Genomic DNA, 1,223 nt, shown 5'->3' on the forward strand with positions numbered 1-1,223 from the left:
ATACAATGTTCAGCTAAAGCATAAAGTGACTATACAATCGGGGTAAATTATATACAATGATCAGCTAAAGACGTCCAGGTCACTTGATTTTGCTATCGTTACTGCAGGGTATCCATCCGACTGCCTGCAACGAACTTTACTTCCGCTAAGCCAGACATATTTTATTTTTGCAGTAATTTTTTTCTGGCTTTCTAACCAATAGAGGTGTTTATTGGCAGAGGTCATGGCTTCACTCATATAGACGCGGTACGAGTCGTTCTCTTCCCAGCCTGGATGGCGTGTAGAGAAATCTCTCTTTATTCTTCACTGCCGCACTAGCTCATCTTTTACCGTTTGACGGACGAATCTTGCAATAATCGGACCTGGGGTCCCTTCCTGTTTGTGCTAGAGTCTCACGGCGTGATCAAGATCGTCCGGGCTCAACTTGACACCCAGACCCGCCCCGACGCTAAGAATTGTGCCTGTCCCGGTTTCACCTAGCTTCTCCGGGATTCCCCTTATTTCTATCGTATTCTTAAGTTGTACCTGCTCTGTGTGGTTTAGTTGAGCTCTGATATTTTTGTTTTAGCATGTTGTTTTCGGTTGCTACTTTTTCAACGTATGTTTTTGTTCTTCTAGAAGTGTCTCGATTATTTGTAGGCTGTATTCGAATACAAGTTCCGATTGCTTCTGAAGTGTTTCTTTTATCTCCTTCAGTTCATCTATTCCCTGAAGTTTGCACTTCATTTCTTTTACTTCATCGGTCAGCGCTCTCAGTAGGTCTCACATAGTACTAGACTCAGCGGCTGGCAATTTAGGCGATGCTGATTCGCAATCGGCACACTTCCATTTTTTACTGCTCTCTTTTATGCCTTCTAAGCCTGTGAAATCTATTTTCATGCATTTAGCATGGAATATGTTTTGGCACGTGAAACAAGCTAATTTAGCTTTGTCTTCACGACTTACTGTTTTTCCACATAGGTTGCAATTGACCATTTTGAGAAAGAAATTTAAGTTAAATGTCACAATTGCTTTAAACAACGAGAAAAAATGTGAAAAATAATAACAATAATAAAGGCAAACCTGTTTGTTTGGGTGGAGTCTGATAGGATTAGGCTGCTATCCCCACTACTCCAAATCAGCTGCCAATATCACGTATACCGTTTTCTCTTCTCCTTGTTTTTCCCTTCACTATACAACTACTACCACTACAAATAACTGTACTAAAACTGTTACTTTACAAA

The 1,223-nt window shown here is 40.6% G+C and overlaps 1 protein-coding gene across 1 annotated transcript in view; it reads right to left on the reverse strand.

Moving 5' to 3' along the window:
* LOC106690612 (uncharacterized) overlaps positions 1–975 on the reverse strand; it is a 27,508-nt gene extending 26,533 nt beyond the window's left edge. Inside the window, exon 1 of the mRNA XM_067050865.1 lies at positions 774–975. Coding sequence (XP_066906966.1) covers positions 774–975 — 202 coding nt within the window. The remainder of the gene's footprint in view (positions 1–773) is intronic.
* Positions 976–1,223: the final 248 nt, after the last annotated feature.

The sequence above is a fragment of the Halyomorpha halys genome, unplaced genomic scaffold (genome assembly GCF_000696795.3).
Source record: "Halyomorpha halys isolate HHAL.00 unplaced genomic scaffold, Hhal_1.1 Scaffold1774.1, whole genome shotgun sequence".
Taxonomy (NCBI): Eukaryota; Metazoa; Arthropoda; class Insecta; order Hemiptera; family Pentatomidae; genus Halyomorpha; species Halyomorpha halys.